Source organism: Cornus florida, unplaced genomic scaffold (assembly GCF_030987335.1).
Source record: "Cornus florida cultivar Cherokee Brave unplaced genomic scaffold, ASM3098733v1 CherokeeBrave_3.0.0_Hap2_Chr05, whole genome shotgun sequence".
Classification (NCBI taxonomy): domain Eukaryota; kingdom Viridiplantae; phylum Streptophyta; class Magnoliopsida; order Cornales; family Cornaceae; genus Cornus; species Cornus florida.
The window spans coordinates 107,426,649-107,446,924 of NW_026775575.1; the positions used below are offsets into that span (position 1 = coordinate 107,426,649).

General features: G+C 35.9%; 4 protein-coding genes across 4 annotated transcripts; 1 reads left to right on the plus strand and 3 right to left on the minus strand.

Moving 5' to 3' along the window:
- Window positions 1-414: 414 nt before the first annotated feature.
- LOC132308349 (protein TIC 20-v, chloroplastic) lies at window positions 415-1,275 on the minus strand. Its single transcript, XM_059806410.1, has one exon. The coding sequence runs from the start codon at window positions 1,176-1,178 to the stop codon at window positions 546-548; it is 633 nt and encodes a 210-aa protein (XP_059662393.1). The 5' UTR covers window positions 1,179-1,275; the 3' UTR covers window positions 415-545.
- Window positions 1,276-1,493: 218 nt separating this feature from the next.
- LOC132308350 (vegetative cell wall protein gp1-like) lies at window positions 1,494-2,676 on the minus strand. Its single transcript, XM_059806411.1, has one exon. It carries the CDS (start codon window positions 2,169-2,171, stop codon window positions 1,617-1,619), a length of 555 nt encoding a protein of 184 aa, XP_059662394.1. The 5' UTR covers window positions 2,172-2,676; the 3' UTR covers window positions 1,494-1,616.
- A 2,546-nt stretch (window positions 2,677-5,222) lies between these two features.
- On the plus strand, window positions 5,223-6,777 carry LOC132308353 (nuclear transcription factor Y subunit B-3-like). Its single transcript, XM_059806413.1, has 2 exons — window positions 5,223-5,614; window positions 5,747-6,777. The coding sequence occupies exon 2, from the start codon at window positions 5,754-5,756 to the stop codon at window positions 6,384-6,386; it is 633 nt and encodes a 210-aa protein (XP_059662396.1). The 5' UTR covers window positions 5,223-5,614; window positions 5,747-5,753; the 3' UTR covers window positions 6,387-6,777.
- Window positions 6,778-7,963: 1,186 nt separating this feature from the next.
- Window positions 7,964-19,450, minus strand: LOC132308352 (DEK domain-containing chromatin-associated protein 3-like). The gene is made up of 12 exons (XM_059806412.1): window positions 19,295-19,450; window positions 18,087-18,763; window positions 17,949-17,982; window positions 15,138-15,217; window positions 12,656-12,715; window positions 12,344-12,454; window positions 11,833-11,913; window positions 11,539-11,622; window positions 10,281-10,929; window positions 9,813-9,925; window positions 9,031-9,061; window positions 7,964-8,456 (listed from the first exon to the last, which is right to left on the minus strand). Exons 2-12 carry the CDS (start codon window positions 18,678-18,680, stop codon window positions 8,293-8,295), a joined length of 2,001 nt encoding a protein of 666 aa, XP_059662395.1. The 5' UTR covers window positions 18,681-18,763; window positions 19,295-19,450; the 3' UTR covers window positions 7,964-8,292.
- Window positions 19,451-20,276: the final 826 nt, after the last annotated feature.

The window sequence follows — 20,276 nt, forward strand, 5'->3', positions numbered from 1 at the left end:
GTTTACAGACATCGCGTGTACATACAAAATGGCTATTACTGAATCATTCCCAATAAGAAGAATAACAACCCTACTAGTTTGTGTGTGAGAAAATATAATCGTGCTAACTACTTGAATCAAACCAATAGGTAATAGGTAATACTATGTTTGGGAGCACCTAATCGGTGGTTCGGCTTTGGAATCGGAACAAATTTAGTTAAAATTTTAACTAAATTTTCTCCAATTCCAAATCCAAAGGCCTAGATTTGGTGTTTCCAAACGAACATAAATGATTTTGTAATTTACTAATAACCCATAACATATTATATGATTAAGCAAAAAATTTTGTTACTTAGTGAAACAAACAGAGATTTCAGTGCACTAAACCAATTACTATTTTCGGTTATCCCAAACAAATACTACGGAAACCAAATAAAGCACATACAAAAATGTATAACATAACTTATGTCATTACCGGTAAATAAACAAAACCAATTAATATTTTCCATTCAGAACATAGAAAAAAATTGGTTACAGAATCAACAAAAGTGACCAAATTGATGCGTTCATAGAACTTGCCTGTCCGCGGCATCGGCAACAATCGGCAATCTGGGCAGCTGACCCAACAAGCAAGAAGATGAGCCATATATCAAACACACCAGAAGGAACAAAAACACAGTGCTGTCTAAGCACATCATCAAATCCAAACCCAACCCATCTCTTGGATTGAAGCTCCTCTCCAGAAGATCAGGGAAAATCAACAGCACATCAAGAACTATAGCTTGCATAGTGTTGAACCTCACGTATCTACTAAAATTAGGGTTTCTGACAACAACAAAGTAGAGGGTCAAGAACACCAAGAACCCATTGAAAGGGAAGCTCTTGAAGACCCTAATAGCTGGGACTAGTGGTTGAATGAGGGCTTGAATGGGTGCAACCTGGGTGATTACGTATTTTCCGTACTGTATGCCATCAAAGAAGGGGTAGAAGTAGCAGACGGCTGAGATTAAGCGGTCTGGGGGGTCTGCTGAATCGCTACCGTTGGATTGGGCAGTTATGAGCCTTCTGGGTTTGGTTGTGCGATTTGTTAGAGAGAGAAGGGATGGGTTTCTGAGGTTGAGAGAGAGAGGTGAGGCTGTGTACAGGGGTTGTTTGTAGGAGAAGGTGGGAGGAGTTGATAGAAGATTGGACACAGCCATAGTGTACAGTGAAGATGAGGGGAGAGAGAGAGTCAGAGATAGATAGAGAGAGAGAGAGAGAGAGAGGGAGGGAGGGAGAAGAGCATCAGCTGAGATAGAATATCTGAAGTAGATTTTTGGAAGATATCGGCCATCCGCGGCCCAATGGCCCATCCATATACAAAACTGCACTTTCAAGTTTTAATACAAGTTTGGGCCCGAGGATTTAAAACCCTGATCAAGCCCAATCCAATGCCTCTGATAGATCCAACGTTTTTCACTATTCATTATATATCCAATAACTCGTTATCAACATTTCGGCATAATATGAATCCATTTCCCTTCATAATATGAATCATTTAATCATCAACACAATAAGTTTAATACAAAAAATAATAATAAAAAATAAAAATTATACAAAGAATTGATATGAATAAAGTGGTGAACAGAAGGCAATATTTAGAAAACCAAAGCCACCCAAAGAGCCAAACCACTCAAAATTAGCGCAGCCTCGTACTGCGAGTTAGAACCAGATTCATCACCCACTGGACCTTGTGCAGTCTCCGGTGATAAACTCGCCTGAGATGGGGTCGATGGGATCCTGTTTGACGGGATTGTCTTCGGTGACCCTGCCGGTGTTGCAGATGCCGCTGGGGTTGCAGCAGTTGCCGGTACCTCTGCCACTGCCGGAGACTTTGCAGGAGTCAATCCCACGGGAGGTGATGTGGGAGTGCTCACTGGGGTTGCAGCCATCGGAGAAGGAGTCACTGTGGGAGGTGCTGTTGGAGATAGAACCGGCGAAGATGATGGACTGATTGACGGAGAAACCGGCATCGTCGGAGAGATTTTGGGAGTCGCCGGAATAGGCGGTGCCAAAGTCGGAGACTTTGAAGGGGATGCACTTGGGCTCGTCGGAGTAGATTTAGGTGCCGGTGCAGGTGAATTGGTCCCCTGTGCCCAACCGGAATCTGACACACAGAACACCAATAAAACAATTACAAGTAGTCTACACATCTTGCCTGTGTGGAGAATATTTGGATCAAAGACACAGCAACCGTTAATCAAATACTAATAAAAAAATGTCTGATTATTGCTCTCCGATGAACATGGAGGTGGATCAATGAGATATATGTAAACAGAGGAGAGTAGGAAATTAGAGGTGGGATATGTAATCTTCAAAAGGAAATATGACCGTTGGGGTTATGGTTGTTTTCTACCGGCTATAGGGAGTAACAAGCCGTTCGGTGGAAGTTCATGACTGGCTGGTTCGGTTGTATCGACCGTTTTTTAAATAAAAAAAAAAATTAAAAAAAAAAAGTAATAATAATAAAAGAAAAAGAAAGAAGAAGAAGAAGAAGAAAAACTATAGAATCCATAATAATGTGCAATTAGATGCTATTGAACCCCCAACCCACCCTTTGCAAAGTTATAACCTAAAAGCAATGCCTAGTGTGGCCCAATTCAATTTGGACTACTTTGGTTGTAAGGGTATCTTGGCTGTTCTAGCCCAAAGTTGAAGCCCCACTAGCCTGGCCCTAGGCCTGTGTAACGAAGATGTTTCAAATTTCAGAACCGTCACTTAAGAAATTACCACGTGGTTCCAAGACCAATCATCACTAATTGTCACACAAGTATACTTCATTCAACTTTTTGTTTTTTTTGTATAAACAGGTGCTTGGATACAACATTTTGTCCCTAATCTGGAGAGGTAACTAATTGACACCAAATTTAAGATGAGTCACCAGTTGAGAAAGTATCCATTAAGATTTGTATTATTTTAAAATCGATTGATGTCGTTTCAATCAACTTGCTTGAACTAGACTACTCAAATTTAAGTGGTATCCACCCCTTCTTTTAAATAAAAAGTTATGATACATAAGTTTAATATTTTAATCGATATTGGATGAAAAACCTACCAGTCACGAAATGAAATCAAGTAAAATCCATTATTAGGATGCTTTAAGCTCACCACTTCGGTTGAGAAGCATTTTTCTTAGATGAATTTTATTTTAAAATTCAAGGGCGTAGTTTATCTTTCTAAAAAAGTAATAATAACTGAAAAATACACTACAAAGTGATGATGGTGTCTCCCATAGTTGCCTGTAAGTTGACCTTGACAAAAGCACTTTCTTGAGTTGCAAGTATTAAGAAGGAAAGGAACGTGACCATCACTGTTGAGGTTGACTCGAAGATAAAGCCCCCCATGTTCGTGGTGGATCAATTGGGGTCAACGTAGGTGAAATCACACTAAATCCTACACTTCCAAACCGGCCTACTATATAGGATACACAAAACGCAAAGGGCACGCGTACAGTCACCGAACTTTATTAAGAGCATTTTTAGCAATTTGTTAAGAAATTTTTTTGTGTAAAATATGTATTGTGACGTATGATGTGTAATTTTTTTAATCTCTAATAGTATGTTAAGAATGAAAAGAACATGACCATCACTGTTGGGGTTGACTCAAAGATAAAGCCCTCCATGTTCGTGGTGGATCAATTGGGGTCAACTTAGGTGAAATCAAACTAAATCCTACACTTCCAAACCGGCCTACTATATAGCGTGCACAAAATGCAGAGGCACGCGTACAATCACCGAACTTTACTAAGAGCATTTCTAGCAATTTGTTAAGAATTTTTTTTGTGTAAAATATGTATTGTCACGTATGATGTGTAATTTTTTTAATCTCTAATAATATGTTAAGATACACAAATGTATAAAATTATTGTGTATTTTACATAACCTTTTTACACAGTCACAAACAACATATTTCCTTTCTCCTCCTCCTTTTTCATTTCATTAAAGAATTAACCATATATTAAGTAGGTTTGTAAAAGTTATGTGGGTCTTGGCATGACACTAGTTGGTTGTTATTAAGATATATATATATATATATATATATATATATATATATATTATTTTTTATTTTATTTTTTGTATAAATCAATGATTTACACAAAAAAAATATATATATACAACGATTGAAAATGCTCTAATACCACAATGTACATTTACATTTAATTGTAAATGTAATAATAATGTCATATTATTGTTAGTAAATACAAACCAAACATTTTCTCTAAGTTAATGATAGCAATACTATTACAATCATTATTGGAATATTTCCATTACAAGAAAGAACAAAGTCAATGAGAACCACTTTGATCAATTTTTGTGTGACTCCAACAAAAAATGTTCAAGAAGAATTTTCATCAGTTTGTTTAAAAAATTACTTAATAAAATATTTAGACATTATTTGGTTTGTAATTTTGAGAACAGTTTTCTAATAAAAAATTTAAAAATATAAAATTGTAAAAAAAATTTGATCAAAAAATTAAAAGAAAATGAGAGTTTTGAGTTAAATTTTTACTTAATTTTTTATTTTCCTGTGATATAAGAAGGAAAATGATAAACTAAAGAATTTGAAATTAAAAATCGAACCGGCAGCCTGAAAACCGCCAAAAATTTCAGAAAAAATTAAAAAAAAATTCTAGAAAGCTTATTTGGCCCAAAAAAATTCCAGAAATATTAAGAGAAAAGGCTTACCAAATCTTTCTTTATCTGTGATTAATAAAATCAAATTTTTTACTCAAATTCTCTTAAATAAAATAGTGATCGATTCCATATAATTAGTGAATTATCCTACAATAATATTGTAATATTCAAACCCATTTCTTGCATAGAATCCAAATTAAAGAAGAAAAATCCATCTAATTAAACTATTAAGTTTTAAAATTATTATTTATTTATTTATCGTTCCCAAGTGGCAGAGTCAACATAAAAAAGAATATATAAATCGATAAAATAGTGTCGAGATATTTGAGTCGGTGATCCACGTAAGCCATGATAGAATCCCATTCAGTGTTCATTTTAGCTTTAAAAATCCAGTAGTAGCCGACCACGTGCCAGATGCGATTTGGACGGTTCAGATCACTCCACTTTGGACCAATCCAATGGACCACAACGCGTCCGTATAAAAAGTAATGGTTATCGACAAACAACGATCCAAAACCGTCCACGTCTCAAAGACAATCCCTCAACGAGACTTCTTATATCAACGAATTACCCGATCAAAGCCAACATACCATAAGACCAAAAACCCCCATCCGCAACACACACTCTCTCTTCCGTTACCGGCGAAACTCGCCGGCGATCTTTTTCTTGAATCTCCGTCAACATCAAACTCATTTCTGTACATCAAACTCATTTCTGTACATTCGTCGCATTTTTTCGAAGCTAAAACCCTAATCCGACCTCAAAATGTGCCAAATCTCTCTTAATTACGGTAGTTGTTGAATTGTTGCGACTAAGAGTTATTTGTGTATCGATTTGGATATTCGAAATCACAACTTTGAGATTCTAAGTTCAAGAATTGTTCTTGAATTTGCAGTCAGTAGTCAACCGTTAATGATTCAGAAATCATCTCTTCGTTTAAGTGAAATTCTTCTGCTTACTTGGTGGGTAGTCGAACTAGAACATTCTATTTGGATTCCTTGATTTTCTACTAGATTAACCTACATTTTCGACTTATAGTATATAAAAATCAATTCTTTCGTAAAAACATTGAAGAATTTCCGATCTTTTTGTAGAGGGTCAATGGCGGATTCCGATAACGAGTCCGGAGGCGGAGGTCACAGCCACGCCGGGAACAGTGAGCTCTCGCCGAGGGAACAGGACAGGTTCCTGCCGATCGCGAACGTGAGCCGGATCATGAAGAAGGCGTTGCCGGCGAATGCGAAGATCTCGAAGGACGCGAAGGAGACGGTGCAAGAGTGTGTGTCGGAGTTCATCAGCTTCATCACCGGCGAGGCCTCCGACAAGTGTCAGAGAGAGAAGCGGAAGACAATCAACGGCGACGATTTGCTCTGGGCCATGACGACCTTAGGTTTCGAAGACTACGTGGAACCGTTGAAGATCTATTTGCAGAGGTTCAGAGATATGGAAGGAGAGAGGACTGCGATGGCGGGAAGGCAAGCAGGCGAAAACGATGCTTATTCCGGCGGTGGTGGAGGCAATGGCAGTGTCGTAACTCTAGCCAACAGTGGGGGTGGTTACAACGAAGGCGGGGTGTACGGTGGGCCCATGCATCCTTCAAATATGGTCTCCATGATGAGCCATCATCCTCATCAAGGACACGTGTACGGTCCTGGCCCATATAATCAAAGGGCTGGCGGACCCAATTCCTCAGTTTTTGCTGGGTCTGGGTCCTCTGCTGGGCTACCAAGATGATGGTGATGGACGACCTATGATGAAAGATGATTCTTATATAGGCTTTAGATTAGTGGGCACCCTCCACACTATCTTAGGGCCACCTGTAGGTCCAGAAGTGTTTTGCATTAAGAAGGGTTCCCTTCTGTCAAAAATAGGATTTGATCTCATATAGTCGGTCACTTTGGCATTTTATAATGTTGGAATAGATATATATACATATAATACATATAGAGTGATTGTGTAGATTGTTTTTATTTTGTGTTTGGCCAAAAAAAAAAAAAAAACTAGCAGAGTGGGTTAAGCCTTTACTTGTAAGTGGCAATCAAACCATCATGTGTAATGGAGAATGGAAATTGCACATTTAAATTTGTAAATATGCACTCTCTCTCGAAAGTGTTTCTGATTCTTAGCCATAATGGATACTTACTTTAAATTTGATACTCTAAAGTAGAATCTCACAGTCTTCTCCAATTTTTTATAATCTGAATCCTCCACTTGTTGCGTGCGTGCGTGTATATATTAACAATCTCACATGATTCTACTAAATCCACCACATGTTTAAGAGCACATTATGGGGAACACATCAAACGGAACCCACAAAATCTATAATATTGTATAGATTTGTATATATTGTCTGCTTTCAGAGAGTTTTAGTGAATGCTCCACTACATTAAGTGGAGCAATTAGTCATAAGCATGATGTTAATTTCTTCAACATTAAATAATTGTATATTATTTCAACCATTTTTAATACTCGGGAAAATAAGCACGGAACCACCACTTGAAACTTACATAATCAAATCAAATTCGATATCCAGTTGTTGGCCGTCACCATCGCATTAAGACCCCGCACAGAGAAGACTTTTAAAGCCTCAGATTACATAACAGTAGTAGTTACTCCATGCAATGGAATGTAAAAAGAAATGTATACAACAAGATAGATCATCAAGAGGGATCCCCTTAATAATTAGAGTATCAGAAACAAGACCTGATCTTAAACAAATGTCATCATGTACACTACCAAACTTCTGCTGCTAACAGATGTGTTGGTCAAAAAACTGTTGTGCATAAAACCTTGGAATACCATAATAAATGACAACGGGCATTAAAAATGGTAAAAAAAGGTTTCATGTATCTTGGCATGAAACCAGTGAAGTGAATGGGTGAATCGTCTACTAGTCAGATAATAAAAATTCCACCACTACAATATGCAAATTCAAATTACAATTAGAACTTGACCAGAAACATTCATCTGATTCCGACCCTCAACAACGGGGTGCCGCTAGGCCAACCCAATAATCAGCAACTGCTCAACTGATGTGTCACGTATATAATACAGGACGCTACTTACTACCACATTTATAACAAATCAAACAACTATACTTACTGGTCCACCTTTGTCCTAGTGGCCTTGGGTCATAATTCTCAAGCCTCGGGTCAAGGGTTCCAGACTGGTAGAGAGAAAACAAAGAGAGGTATTTTCCCCCTTGTAATGGACCCTCATGATTCAGCTTATCATCAACACATATATAAATAGATTATGCACCTTTGGAGGCAAACTTCATTTAAATCTGGATGACTCATGCTCCATCAAAATAACTCTGAAACTAGAATGCAATCCATTACTTTTAGTCAACAAAGGGTCAGCTAAATTAAAGGAGGAAATTCCTACAAATTTATGACTGTGTACATAATAAGCTGCAGCCTGCAGGCACACCTTAAGCAGTTCCAACTCTATCAATTTTTAGAGAACACAAGTTTGCCAGCAAATAAAACAATCCCGATAAATTACAGCTGGCAATATCAAGAAAAAGAGAGACAAAATGCTACAAGGTAGCACAACGGAAATTAAATTTAGAAGAAAAGGATTTTTAAGACTATATGCTATACCATTTTTCATGTAGCCATGTCCATCTGTGAGCCTGTCAGGCCTTCACACCTTCGCCTGAAGGTTGGGTTTCTTCTTTCTCAGCATCACCTTCATCTTCTTCATCATCTTCTGCCTCATCAGCTAATTTGGTAAGTTCATCCTGGATCATGAGCTTTATTGATGACTTTCTGGGTGTGAGATCTGTATTAAATCTCCCAGCTGAAAGAAGGCATAGTTTTGTCACACATAAATAAATAAATAAAAGTTGTAATGTTCAACAGAACTGACAACTGAACTACACACAACCTTAATTATCTAATTAGATTAAGCACCCTTTTGTAAAACCTTCCACTACCTTGAAGAAATGTCAGTAGCTATTTTGAAATTTGGGTTCTGTTCACGACTGCATTCATACTGAATTCAAGTTTGTAATCAACATAAATCTAGATTACTAAATACCAGGACATTCAAGGATAGTCCTTATATTCCATAGAAGTTCACTACAAAGGATCATTTTGGCCATTCAACTAGTGAAACATCATATGATTATTCAGATTATTCGGTGATCATCACTATCGGTGTTCATCACTAAAATTCAAAACATTGCTAAAATCCATAAAACTCAAACAAACATATCACCTATGCCGTCGAGGACAAACATCCAAAACTACAAATTAGAGTGGTAGCATCCCAGTATCCCCAATTTAAAAAACATTACAAAATTCAATTAATTCAACTCCACAAAGCACCATATTTAAAAATTCATGTAAATAATAAAATGAAGAGTATGTACCAAGTTGCTTCAGAATATCGGTAAAGGTAGCCTGCAAAATGAACAGAAAACATACAACTTATATTATAGGCAATTAATGAATAACATAATCAATTAACAAGAAATATAGCAGTTTGACATCCATCAAAAACCAAAGTAAGGTCATATTTTTATAGGAGAACATAACTTAGAATCCCACAATCACCAACTCATCATATCATAGCCTATTAAAAGATTCCAATAAGGTTTGCGAGGAAGGGATGAAATCATCAGAAATGATTTTAGAAAGTTAAATATTATACGAGAGATTAACTTGTAATGGAAAAGAATCATGTGGTTGACGCGATTCGTATGGGGTTAAGGCAAAGAAGATGATAAACAAGGTTTGCAACATTTTTTAGTAAACCAAATTCCAGAAATGAAAATGATCCGCAGTTAACTTTGCACTTGCAGCACAAGAAGGCAATTGGTAGCACATTTACAGACTCTGATCCTACTTGCCATTTTCCAGTGAATAGGCTGCACGTACCACTCACTCTTATTTGCAACAGCATACATCATATTAGCCAGTATGAACAGTCACAGAGATTTCAAGATGGGGACCAGACTAAAGCAAAAGTAATAACTTGTTCAAACATAATCCTTTAGTGAAATATGAACAGCAAAGGTTGGGACATGACCAACCTTTATGGACCAAGTTACAACAAAATCATGAAGGAAATAATATGACAAATTCATTCATTAGTGTCATTAGTGTTGCAACCATTATGGACCAAGACCATTGATGATTTCAAGATTCTTACCGTGTTGAAGTCAACTTCTTTAAGAATTTCACATATTGCATTTCTGAGTTCATCATCACTTGGCCTTAATTTAACCTCTTTAGGTTTGTCCTTCCCTTTCGCAGCGTCTTTCCCTTCATAAAAACAAACAAGATTTTTCAAATATTAGTTCAGAAGAAGGCATTCGTACCCAGACCACCAGTTCTGTCTTGTCTTAATTTAACCTCTCAGTTTTTTATGATCTCAGGGAAGATCGGAAACATTAAGTAAAACCCTGCTTGAATTCTGAGCTAAAACTTCATTTGTGCACTATTTTGTCAAAAGAAATTCTCAAATTAAGATAATTTCTAATAACAGAGTGAAATATTGATTCGAGCCCTTTCTAGTCCTTCGAAGTAGAACAGTACAACCACTGCTTGAGTGTCTTGTGACCAGAATAAACTAGTATACAAGAGTAACAAGACGAAAAGAAAGAAATATGATTCTTACCATTTTTCTCCCTGGTAACAGATTTCTTTGGAGTTGAGGACTTCTCCTTAACTACTTCCTCATTTTTCTTCTTCCTTGAGAACATCTTTGGACTATTATCAGTGCTGTCATCAACCTTAGAGCTCTTTGCTGCTGATTTCTTAGGAGTTCCTTTGGATGGGGGACTAGATTTAATTGGAACAGTAACTTTCTTGGTTTTAGATTTTCCAGCAGATTCCTTCTTTGCAGACGATTCCTTTTTTGCAGACAATTCCTTTTTTGCAGACAATTCCTTTTGTGCAGACAATTCCTTCTTTCCAGATGATTCTTTCTTCACAGACAATTCCTTCTTTGTAGACGATTCCTTCTTTACAGACAATTCCTTCTTTGCAGACGATTCCTTCTTTGCAGACAATTCCTTCTTTACAGACGATTTCTTTGAAACTCGTTTGTCTTTTCTTGTGTCTTTTTCAGAATCATCTTCAGATTTATATTCTTTCTCTTCGCTTTCAGAATGCTCAGACATCTCATCCTTAGATCTTTCGGTAACACCATTCACATTCTCCTCTTCATTTTCTTCTTCTTCTTCCTCTTTTTCCAGCTCATCTTCCGTCTCATCAGTACTCTTTTTCTCCTCCGCTTTAGATGCACTGTCAATCTTTCTTCGACTCTGCAACATACACGAGAAAAAGGAACCACGATGAGAGATTAGAAACACAAGCTGCAATATGAAGCATCATCAGAGAATTTATTAACCCAAGTTAGATCAAGCTCTAGATTTTATGTTCTAGATGTTGGTCTCCCTTCAATTAATTCAGACAGGTTGACACAAACCAAAAAAAGGTTTAAATAAACCTCAAATTAAAGCGATCTCCAGAATGTAGATGTTCGCATCCCTACTCTATTCTTTCAAACAGGTTGACACAAACTGAAAAATTAGGGAACCACAACAATGCAATTAAATAAAAAAAATTGCTCAGCACCTGATGGTCATGAATTGTTAGATGGTGCATTTCTAACTCTATTACGCCCACGCCCAATTACAACTTCAATTACAGACCATCATACTGCACTTCGAAAAAATAATACACCAACATCTGTCTCATGACTATGTACTCAGAACCACAGAAAAGTAAGAACACAGAGCATGGTGCAAGTAAAAAAGAACCTGATCCTTACTTAAAGAGAAACTGATAGGACTATGGTCTGCGCCTAATTAAACATGCTTGGGTGTTTCGAACAATTCAAATTTACTTCTAATGGAAGGAAAGAATGATACCTTGGCTGAACTTTTTGAAGGTGTGCCCCCAGACATTGACGCACTTCCTTTGACAACCCTCTTACGCTTCTTGCCCTTACTTGACTGATACATTAATAGAAAACAAACATTAATAATAATAATAATAATAAAAAGATTAGCGGGGAAATAAAGCAATATTGTTTATCAAAAGACTGATACATTAATAGAAGACAAACATTAATAATAATAAAAAAGATTGGCGGGGAAATAGAGCAATATTGTTTATTAAAAGATGTCTTTTGATAAACAATAATGCAATAAAAATAAATCAACCTGCTCTTTTTCAGCAAGTAACTCAGTAGTTGTAGCATGAGGGGCCACCAAAAAGTCCATCAGCTTTATAACAATATCTTCCTGCATGCACAATTAAACTCATAATACTGACATCTATAGACATGCACTCTTTTAAGGGAATATAAACATGCATTCTAATTCGGTCAGCATAATTATTTACTAGAACATCTTTATCCTCCTAAAACAACATTAGATTACCACTTTCATAATTTATGCTGTTCCTTTCCAATTCAGACAAATTGTTGAATTGATACAATCATTCATGAACAAAGATGCCTTGTGTGTGCATGCACCTGTATACATGTGTTTACTGACCATCTATTCAGTCAGTTTTCATTAGTATGGGAATATAATGCAACCACAAAAGTTCAAACAACTAAACAATTGATATTTCCCATAGAGAAGGAAATCATAGAACGTAGGAAAGAAGGGTCAATTTACCACAAAATCTTTTCGGGCCAAAAATCAGACAGTAAGATTTTTAACAAACCTTCCTTGTAGTAGCCTTGGCAATCGGTATGTCAAGCACATCGCAGAACTCCAATAATTTCTCTTTAACACACTTGTCAAATTTTTCTTTCACTCTTCCCTTTTGCTTTTCCTGCAATAATGTAAAAGGCTTAGAAATGAAAGGCCAAAATTGTCTTCGATAATCAAACTCAACAATCCTAAGTAAAACCAAGTATTTCAATAATTAGTTGGTGGATCTATTTATACACCCCAAAAAAAAGGAAAACCGCGAAAATAGATAATGCTATATGTTAAATCCATTACAAATCATTCCTCAATATGAATTTCTTACCTCATTTTCATTCCACACAAAGCCAGAGAACCGGGAAATATTATTCTTGATCTGAATAGCCTGCAGAAAATCAAGAAATAGAGTCACAAGAAGCAAAGTTGGAATGCTCAAGAAAAGCATAAACCTGGAGCCAACTACAGCATCCATAGTCCAAACCCGGATGCAGGAAAATTATAGGTTTTTCATAATAATTAATCTTTGGCAGCCCAGTCACAGTTCATTCTTTGAAAGAAAGATCCAACAACAGTCAAAGGAGTAATATCAATACAATTCTAAGTTTGAATATAAATTACTGAACCTAACTTGGTCACAGAAGGTATACCTTCAAAATCTCATAGTAAATTAAAACAAATATAGGATTAGATAATCAATCAAACGCTGCATAATTTTTCTCCCTATTACAGATTTCACTATGTCATGTATTGATATAACACAGCAAGGGAATCACAAAACATCAGTTTGGATCACAATTAAATTCAGACATCTGGGTTGTTGTCATAAGAAAAACAATTCTTTCACAGAGCTATCACTATTCCTTTCTTAAAACAAACACCATTCAGAAAGAGTGATTTTCATACAATACTACATGTGACAAAGTCACTGAAGTTAACTTGACTGTGGAAACTCTATACCTCAAAAAATAATAAATTAAAATAAAGGCTATGGGCCCCATGACAACAAACAAAAGAATCCATACTGGTGAATTTTTCTTATTTATCTTTATTAAGCTTTAGGAGTCAAATATATTTTTACAATATCTATATTTACTGGATGTAGATCGTAGTAGCAAGCCATAGGTCTTATTTTGAATTGAATTGTGTTGTTGGGTCTTTACAGGTGGTCTTATGTAGGTAGAGTCAAAGTCTCATAGTTTCATATTTAAAGTACTAAATTTAGTAGAATTACGAAAAAGTCAAAAGCCTTTGGCTTGTTCAGTTCATTTTCCCAGACACAGCTTTCAGAAACTCTGGAAAAAAATTTTTTAAAAAAAAACAATTTTTAGCAAACTATAAAATACTGTTCTTTGAAATTAATCAATTTTCTAATTCACTTTACAGAGAACTGTCAACCAAATGATTATTCAAACTGTTGTGTTTCTTGATAATATAAAACTATTTTCATAAAACAAAACCAAGCAGTCCCTATGTATCTGCATAACTTTCAATTCACTAGACTTTGGTTTTTGACAATCAAAAACTGTCCTTGTCTACTACAGCTCACCTCTTGAAAGGTGAAGCCTAAAAGACACTGGATACTTCTTCCTTTTTTCATTTTGCTTGCAACCAGACCTTAACAATCACTCCTTTTTAGCACTAAAAATCCCACTTTGATAAGCCTTCCTTCAATGACAACTTAACAACCCAAAAATGCTCCTATTCCATCTCCAAAACTGTCCAACAAAAACCTAGATCTGAGATTCCCTTCCACTTTTTTGACCTTTAACGACATGAGTCCAGAACTAGCACTATCTTGATATTACAAGATTGTTGCAAACCTAAACTCACTTTCTTCAGGAAAACCTGCAACCTTTGTTCATTAAAGCAGGAATGTTGTGTTTGGAATAGGAGAGGGGAAGAGAAAGGAAGGGAAGACAAGGCAAAAGAAGAGAAAAGAAGGAAAGAAAATAGTTATTCCTTTGTTCGGTTGAGAAGAGAAAGTGGCGGGAAAATAAATTAAGAGAAAGGGAAGGGGAAATAGAAGAAGAGAAAAAGGAAGGGAAAAGCAAGAGAAGGCTCATCATAAAATTGGCTAAACAAGGAGGTGAAGCAGAATTCCAATATAAATTAGCTAAACAAAGAGGCTCGTCAGGGCAATCATAAAATTCCTAAAGCCACACATTTAGCACAGAGTTACGATATATGCTACTGTATGTTATTTGGCAGAAACATTAGAACTGAAATTAATTAAAACCAACCATTCTCCCAACTACAAAAGAAACAAAGAATGGAAAGAGGGTAAAAACCATTTCACAAGAAATGAAACAAGGTAATTCATAGATGATAGAACTACTTAGCCCATGTCATGCAAAGCAGCCAAAACTTCAATAAGCAATGACAGCTGTAGAACGAATAAAAGTTCGAAGGCAAAGTACATGACACTATCAAGAAATCTTATAGTTTGATGTATTTGACCATTATTCTAATGGAATTGTAAATATCTCTGTCATAGTGGCTATTACAAATGCAGGCAACAAGAGTAAAAATTATTTGTTGATTATTACCTCAAAAGCCGGATGCAAGATTTAACCTTTTAATATTTCTCTAATATAAAAGGAAGTACCCCCTTTTTTAACCTAATGAACAACATCTAAAAATGAACCTTGCCTCCAGAATGACAATGAAATCTCAAAAGCATGATTTTAAGGCAGTATCTGGCTGTGATTGTAAAAACATCCACACGACCTACTACAGGGGTGGCAGCAAGGGGGAAAAAATAAAAGCAAAACAAAAATTACAAATAAAATATGGAAACTTCAAATTACCTTTCCTCTCCTTCCGAAGAGAACTGTATGAAGAAACTTTAAAGTGTCATCAATCTTCCTTCTTGATAACTTGTAGGCCACTGAAACAGAAAACAGGTTCAGAAAATAGCACCCATTTAACCTATTCAGCTGCAATGGGGAGATAGCACAACACAAAGACTATGAAAAATAATAGAAATGAAATAAGTTCAGATAACTTGTCAAGTACTCCTCTAAAACTAGTAAAAGAGTACTCTAAAATGCAAGAAGTGCCTAAAATACCACCAAAAATAAAAGGATATTTTGCAAATACACAAAGATAAAAAGAAAATAACAAAATACATAATACTCCATAAACTATAAGAAATAGATCACGTGACATGCCAGCAACATTATGTAGACAAGAAAAACTGTCAAGAAGAATCTTAAAGAACTACGTTTGAACTGTTATAATGAGTTTTGCACAACAACAATCATGAAAGGGTAGCCATCATCATTCAATTTAGTGTTAAATGTTGTTGTCAACAATTCATTCGTCTAATTTCCACAGTGAGACTTCAACAAATGCAAACCTGACTGGAATATTACTGTCTACACATTCTTTTTTTCTTTCTTTCTTTTTCTTTTTTTTTTTAAATGTTACCATATCTAGCACATTCCTCTCTATGTTACATGGATCCAGAAGAACATTGAGAGAACTTGAGTGATTCAATGTTCCAAGTATTATAACCTTTGTAATTTATCCATTAATTAAAGGTTAATGCTATATTTGGTTGGAAGGAAGGACAGAAGAGACGAGGGTAAGAAGAAGCTTCCCTTGTTTGGTTGGAAGGAAGGAAAGAGAGGGATGAAGCATCCCTCCTAGCCCTTGTTTTTTTATGTGTCCAAAATTGGACAGAAAAGAGGAGGGAAAGAAAGAAAAACTACCCTAAAAACATTTAATACCAATGTTAACCTTCAATTATTTATAAAATCACTCGATAAACCATACTGAAACCTACCTTCTCGCATTGTTATTAAAGGCCCAAGGCGCACCAAGGCGCTAGAGGTCCTTTGGAGCCTAGGCGCGCGCCAGAGTGAAGTGAGGCGCACAATTGAAAATTTAAACTACCATAATAACATTCATATCTTATAAGTCATATCAATATTCTAAAAATTAATATCAAATATAAAAAAGTAAATCCATCAATTATACAAGCATCCAATAACCATAAAACAAAACACAAATTTGTTTTCTTGAAAGGCAAAGCAAAATGTGTTTTTTAAATGGCAAAACAAAGCACAAAAAGAAATAAATATGTTAACAAAAAAAAAAAAAAAAAAAAAAAAAGGAGCAAAAAAAAAGAAAGACAGAGATGAGAGAACTGGACAAAGAGAGAGATGTAAACAAGATAAGAAGAGAGGAGAAGAGAGAAAAAAGAAAAGAAAAGAAAGAACTGACGTGGCTTCGTTATTCATCTCTGCAACTATGGCTTCGTCTTCATCTCACAATCTATCATTGTTCGGTTAACACTTTGACTCTTGGGCTTTCTTATTTTTTTATTCTTTTGAACAAAAGTTCTTTCTATCGTATGATTGAGCTTTCTTTTTTGTTTATTAAGTTGCCAAAAGTACCCTTTTTGGCTTAAGAAATAGAACAATCGTATTTTTTAAAACAAATATCAATGAGGCGCACCTAGGCGCACCTCACAAACAGGACGAGGCGCAACCAAGGCGTGCACCTAGTAAACATCAGTGAGCTTGGGATAACAACAAGCACTAAACTTGAGCCACGAGCCTAGGCGCGCCTTTAACAACACTGCCTTCTTGTTATAAGTTTATTTAATAAGGATATATTGGTGAAAAAATATAAAAGCTCTCCTTTCCTTCCATCCAACCAAGCAAAAAAAATGTATCACCCCATCCATCCTTTCATTATCCCTTCCATTCAACCAAACAAAAATGAGGGAGACACCCTCCCTTCCCTAAGGATGCCTTGTCCATCCCTCCCCCTCTCCATTCCATCCCTCCAACTAAACGGAGCATGAGGTCATTTCTAAAGATCCTGAAAGAAAAAAGATTTCACACACAACTTTCAAAGATTTAGCCTCCGCAACTGCCTCATCATTTTAAGGATTTCAATGAGTGCTAGATGCAGCAGTTTGCAGCTGCAGCTCAAGGAATCGGGAGAACTTTCTTAAGCTGAAGCAAATATATATATATATTAAAAATAACAAAACCTTGTTAACAAGAACAAAGCAAAAGGTACAGAAAAAGATTTCTAACACACACAAGTTCATGGAAATCCCAGATGTCAAATTCACAATCACCTAACAAGCAAACTGTATATGGTGATTACACGAATACGAAGAATGTAAACACCTAATGTTATCTGATTGAAAGTCCATAATGAGCGTCTTGGAGTTAACCACTGCTCGGGAATTTAAAAGTCTTACACCAATAAAGTAACAACGTAACTAGCACGTCCAAACTATTTTCTTAAAGTCACAGTGATACAAAACAGAGTTGTAAAAGTTGATAATCAATATATACATAAGTTGAAATTTTGTATATAAGCCACACTAGTTTCCATAAGTTGGAACGATCAATCCACTTCAATACACTTATTGGAATTAAGGGAATACAATAGAAGGAAATTGATCGCATGACTAAGGCGATCATATAGTTTATTTTGCTTTATTTTAAATAGCCTACAGCATTAAAGATGAGAAGAAACACATGCTGCAGATCAATATAACTGTTATAGGGAAAATCTTAAAGCACGTACACAGTTGAAAAGGATGCAAATAAAATATAACATGGATACAGTGTAAAGAAGTTAAAGAACCATACCATTGGGTATATCTTTTAATATAGTACCGTGTCCCTGCAAATTACAAGGCAACTATGAACCAAGTCCCACAAAAACAAGAACATTGAACTTTATTCTACAAAGGTAAAAAGTATAATACGAAGAATCAAAAGAAACACCTTTTCAATATGGATTTCCTTGACAGATTCCTTTTCTATGGATGCAACCAGCCTTTCCACTGATTTCCGTTCGCGTACAGGGCGTTCAACTGCAGGAGCCACGGGAGTTTTGGGCTCCTTCTCCTTTTTCTCAGCCACTTCCTTTTTCTTATTGTTGGCTTTTCCCTTGGCACTCTTCCCTCTCCCACGCTTCTTTGACCCTTTCTCCTGTACACTCTCTTCTGCATTTCCTACTTCCTCCTTTGATCCGTCCACCTTCTCCTCAGCTTTCTCCTCATTTCCTTCCACCCCAATTTCCTCTTCCATTGCCTCACTTTTGGTTTCTTCCTTTTCTTCTTCTTTTTCTTGTCGTTCTTTACTTTCCTTCTCTTCTTTTTCCCCTCCTCCTTTGACTTTGCTTTTCTTGTCCTCTTGGTCTACATCCATTTTATGGGTGTCAACTTTCTCATCATCTTTGTGATCTTCTTCCATTTCTTTTACTACCTCAGTTTCCTCCTCATTTTTCTCAGTCCCTGGTTCACCCATTTTATCCGGTGAAGTACTCCCATTTGCCGCTGCCTCGGCAACTTCAGTAACTGTATCCTCCTCACTCATAATTGACCAAAAACAAAGTAGCACCTCAACCAAAAATACTTTTTCTTATCAAGCACCCTTGTCAATCTCGTACCAACAATGAACTTGTAAAAGAAAAAATATCATTTCTTAGTTCAAAAAATCAACACCAGAGAACAGACTCTCAGCAACAAAGACACATTCACACACACTCAAACATAGAGTGACATGTAAGTGACCGAAAGCAATAAGTAACAAAGAAATGTATTATAAACTGGACAAACATTGCACATGGAAAGATGCAATAAAACAAAAAATAGCCCATTTTTCAAAGGCAAAAACAAAAAACCTAATTTATGCAAAAAAAACGAAAACATATCCATACGAAAAAAATTCCAGCCCTAGCAAGATCTACAGTACACAAACACGCTCACCTGCTGATACAGCTAAAGAGAGTAATTTTTTTCCCAATTAAAACCGTAAAATAGTAATAAAAAGAGAAAAAGGGAATTTTTTTTTTTTAGAAGTGTATCAAAACCCTAAGCTGTAAAATGCAATTTTCACCCACGAAGCACGTACAGAAACACCAGAACTAAAACAAAACACACACAAAAATTGAACGAATGAGAGATGCGAGTTCAATATTTGAAACTTACAGAGATTTGAAAGCTCTATTTGGTGATTCGACGAAGCTCTGGGAGTTGTACTACTTCACTACACCTCTCTCTCTCTCAACGAGAAGAGGGCAAAAAAAAAATTCAACCTTTTCACACTTGGGAACCTCAGAGTTGGGGAAACTTTTTTCTGGGGGTATTTAACGTCCGGACTTCAAATCCGGATTTTAAAAGCAGTTAAATGCCATGTCGGATGAGACTGTCGAGACATATCGCTTTGTGGAATTCCGAAATAGTAACTGGGAACGGCTGAGATGTGTCTGAGAACAAAACATCACTAAATTGACGGCTCTGATTTGATATTCGTTCGAATCCGCGGATTGCCACTGAGCCACGTCCCGTTGTTCTCTCACTATGCACCAAAATGATAGAATCACACATTTGCACGCGGTACTTCGTGTGACATCACTATTACATTCAATTTTTGGGTAAATTACATTGACAGCTCCTCATGAATGCCTAAATAACAGATACCTCTTGCATAATTTTTAAAATAACAATGTCAATCTCTCTTTGTCTTTGACCTAAAGATTTTTAATTACAATTATACTCATTACATTTATTATTATTTATCATTACATGTACAAAATTTCCTTTTCAAGCATTCTAAGATTCAAATTAAATTTTAAATAAATTCCAAGCATAACACTGCCGGACAAGAATGATAAATGACCCATTTTATGATATGAGAGGTGAGTGTTTACTCGTGCTAAAATTAGAGAGAAAGTTACTTTTAAGACTAAATGAGAGGATTCCGTTATTTAAAATTCAATAGTGAGGTCAGTGCAATTTATTTTAATTTTTTTATCAAAAGAATTTTCTCTGTTATACTATTAAATTTTTTTTTAATATTTATTTGTTGTCACTTGAAAAATAATTGACATAATGGGCAAACCCAAATTTTTTGGGTTCGAGTTAAGGAGCCCGGATCCACTATTGCAATGAGTATTATAGTGTACACTTT